The sequence below is a fragment of the Amblyomma americanum genome, chromosome 11 (assembly GCF_052857255.1).
Source record: "Amblyomma americanum isolate KBUSLIRL-KWMA chromosome 11, ASM5285725v1, whole genome shotgun sequence".
Taxonomy (NCBI): domain Eukaryota; kingdom Metazoa; phylum Arthropoda; class Arachnida; order Ixodida; family Ixodidae; genus Amblyomma; species Amblyomma americanum.
In genome coordinates this window covers 92,941,224-92,943,979 of record NC_135507.1, presented here as the reverse complement: position 1 = coordinate 92,943,979, position 2,756 = coordinate 92,941,224, and the positions used below count along the sequence as shown (strand labels likewise).

Sequence of the window (2,756 nt, the reverse complement as noted above, 5' to 3'; positions counted from 1 at the left end):
GAGCATTTCTTTTACAGACAACCTGCGTCCCAAGCTGAGGCGCACGCGAACACATGTCGACAGAAGCACAACGCTGAAATATCCGGCGAACGCCAGCAACCGTGCGCGATGAAGCAGTTACGATGGTTGAGTGCAACCCAGACACTGTATTACTTTGAATCACATCCACGCCGGCAGGCATCGTCGCTTCCGAGCGATGCGGACACGGAATCAGCGTCACAGCCGTAATGCTACGCGTTGATGCTGTTAACCCGTTCTTCACCGCTAAACTTCAGTACATTAGTAGAGTCACACAGCGCTTTTCTGCTCACTGCGTGCCGGTCACATATTGCGCACCAAGCTGTATACCATTTGTAAGAAACGTTTCTCACAGTTCGACTCAGGCTCGGTGTAGTATTCACCGTGTTTAAACAACGACGTTGGCCTCAGCTTCCTGAGGTCGTGAGCTTAAAGCACTTCATGCCTAAAAGCTGAAACCTGACTGCAGGTCAAGTACGCATCCGTCTGGTTATAAGGTCAATACTGCGGTGTTTTACGCGACAGCGTACAGAGCTCGTTCAATGGAGAAGCCGTCTGCGTAATCAGCACCGTGAGTCGGAAATAATCGGGGGCTGGGTAAAAAAAAAGCCATATCATGGTAATTTGTGGTTCTAGTGATTGATGATTCAGTGGCATGTGATAGAACTGAGAATGAGAATTAAATGAATGAGAATGAAAATGAATGAGAATGAGAATGAAAAGATGGGGTTCAAACGTATCAGAATGCTCAGAATGAAAAGTGAATGTTTGATTATGATAATTAAAAAACTTTAGAGTGTGGAACTGATCCATGAATTCAAACAACTGAAAAATGAAAATGCGTTCAATGGTGTCAAACTGCTCAGAACGGAAAGCCTAACCCACTACAATATCGCGTCATACACTTAAGGTGGAGCTTAAGTGTCAACAAGAATATTTTGCCCTAGCGTTACGCACACAGTATCCTACATATAAGGAAAGGCGCTGCTGCAGCAGCAGCTCACTGCGCGACTCAAGTGCTTTACAGGAACGTGACGAGGACTGCTGTGTACAAGGCAAGCTCTGCTTTCAAGAGGCAAATAAATAGATAAAGATCATTTTAACGTGGTTTCCACACTTCTGCCGTGGGAAAACGACGCTGACCACTACCCATGACCACTATACTTGACCGCTAGCCCCTGTTCGTACTGCACCGTTCATCGGGGCCGCTACAGAGCTCCAGGCATCTCTGCTCACAAACTAGCCATCGTCACAATTGTGCGCCCCTGCGCTCGCCACCAAAATTTCCCACGCGTTACTCAATTCATCCGGCGTGTAACCGTGGCTTGTCAGAATCGTTGGCTTCTCACAGGGCGTAAAGGACCTCCAATAGTTTAAGATTCCTTCGTCACGCACCCTTCTCACGCCCACCTTCTCGGCCACAATGCCGGTGAGGAACACGTCTTCCAGGTGCAGAAAGGGCACACTGCAGCTGCCGCGTGCCAGCAGAGAAACACTGTCCCCGGACACGAGGTACGCGGGTCCGCCAAGGAAGTCGGGGTACGATGTGTTCGGGTATTCACTTCCGGACACGTACCACTTGCTGCGGGGGTCCCTGTGCGGCATCGGCTTCTTGTACAACAAACCCCACATGGTCCGTTTCAAGCCTTGTAACTCTCGCGCCCGAGACACGAGACCCCATACGTTCAGCAGCATGTCGTCGTCGATCTTGAGCACGAGGCTGGCGTTAGGACAGTAGGCCGTCGCCCAGCGAACCATGGTTATCGACTTCAGGGTCAGCTTGCGGTAGGAATCCACGAAGTCGGCCTGAAGGATGTCCCCGTAGTGGGAGTCCTCGGAGACGATGTCGCACTGGAGCGCCTTCAACTGCGGTCTGGCCAGGAGAAAGACAACCTTGTAGCCCCTCTGGCGGGCGGGTTGTCCCCACGTGCGGCGGATGGCGTTCCGCTGCGCGAAGTTAGTGGAACTGGTCATAACCACAATTAGAACGAATGTTCTCTGTCGGGGACCAGAGCACAAAGTAGGCTTGTTGAGGATGTAACGGAAAGCGTAAGGATCTCCTGCGTCCTCCGCACTCAAATGTTCGGAAGAAAAATTTACTGCAGCGGCTTCTGAACTGTCTTTAGTTGAAAAGTTTTCACTTCCTTTGGGTGCGGATGCAAAAACATTGTAGATCGCATCTCTCAGGCTAATATCGGAGAAACTACTGACGCTGTAAGCAGGAAAGTACCATAGAAACACGACGTAGGCGGAACAGCTGATTGTAGCACACAGAAGCAGCATTCGTTGTAACGTGCGCGGGAGAATCATCTGCGGTCGCTAATTTCTCCGCCAGGACGGACCTGCGAACATAAGGTTTAGTTTTTACAATCTAGTTTGGGGTATTTTTTTAGCTGATAAAGATTCACTTCAGGCAACAGTGGTTCAATAAGAGAGTGCGCTAGAGGCAGCTTGCTCCCTTTTTTTTACTCCTTTCTAATTAAAGTGTAAAGGTTAGCTACTACTCGGCGGTGCATCATTTGCAGATGGCTCTCTGGGCATTTCGAGAGTCGTGAAGCTGTCTCAGTCTTTCTACTATGCAGTAAATATGCAATAAACGAAACGAAAACAGATAATCTCACTGGTACTCTCGCTGAAATTTCACAACACTAAATATTTTTGTTGCCTAATGCAAGGAAGTAAAACGGGCTATTTTAACACTGACTCTACTAAAGGTCAGCCTTTGGAATTTCACTCAG

At 48.9% G+C, this 2,756-nt stretch overlaps 1 protein-coding gene across 1 annotated transcript; it reads right to left on the bottom strand.

Moving 5' to 3' along the window:
* Positions 1-1,201: 1,201 nt before the first annotated feature.
* Positions 1,202-2,345, bottom strand: LOC144110549 (beta-1,3-galactosyltransferase 5-like). Its single transcript, XM_077643563.1, has one exon. It carries the CDS (start codon positions 2,326-2,328, stop codon positions 1,258-1,260), a length of 1,071 nt encoding a protein of 356 aa, XP_077499689.1. The 5' UTR covers positions 2,329-2,345; the 3' UTR covers positions 1,202-1,257.
* Positions 2,346-2,756: the final 411 nt, after the last annotated feature.

Coding starts and splice junctions, on each gene's coding strand:
- LOC144110549 (XM_077643563.1), bottom strand. CDS start 2,328: ATGATTCTCCCGCGCACGTTACAACGAATGCTGCTTCTGTGTGCTACA.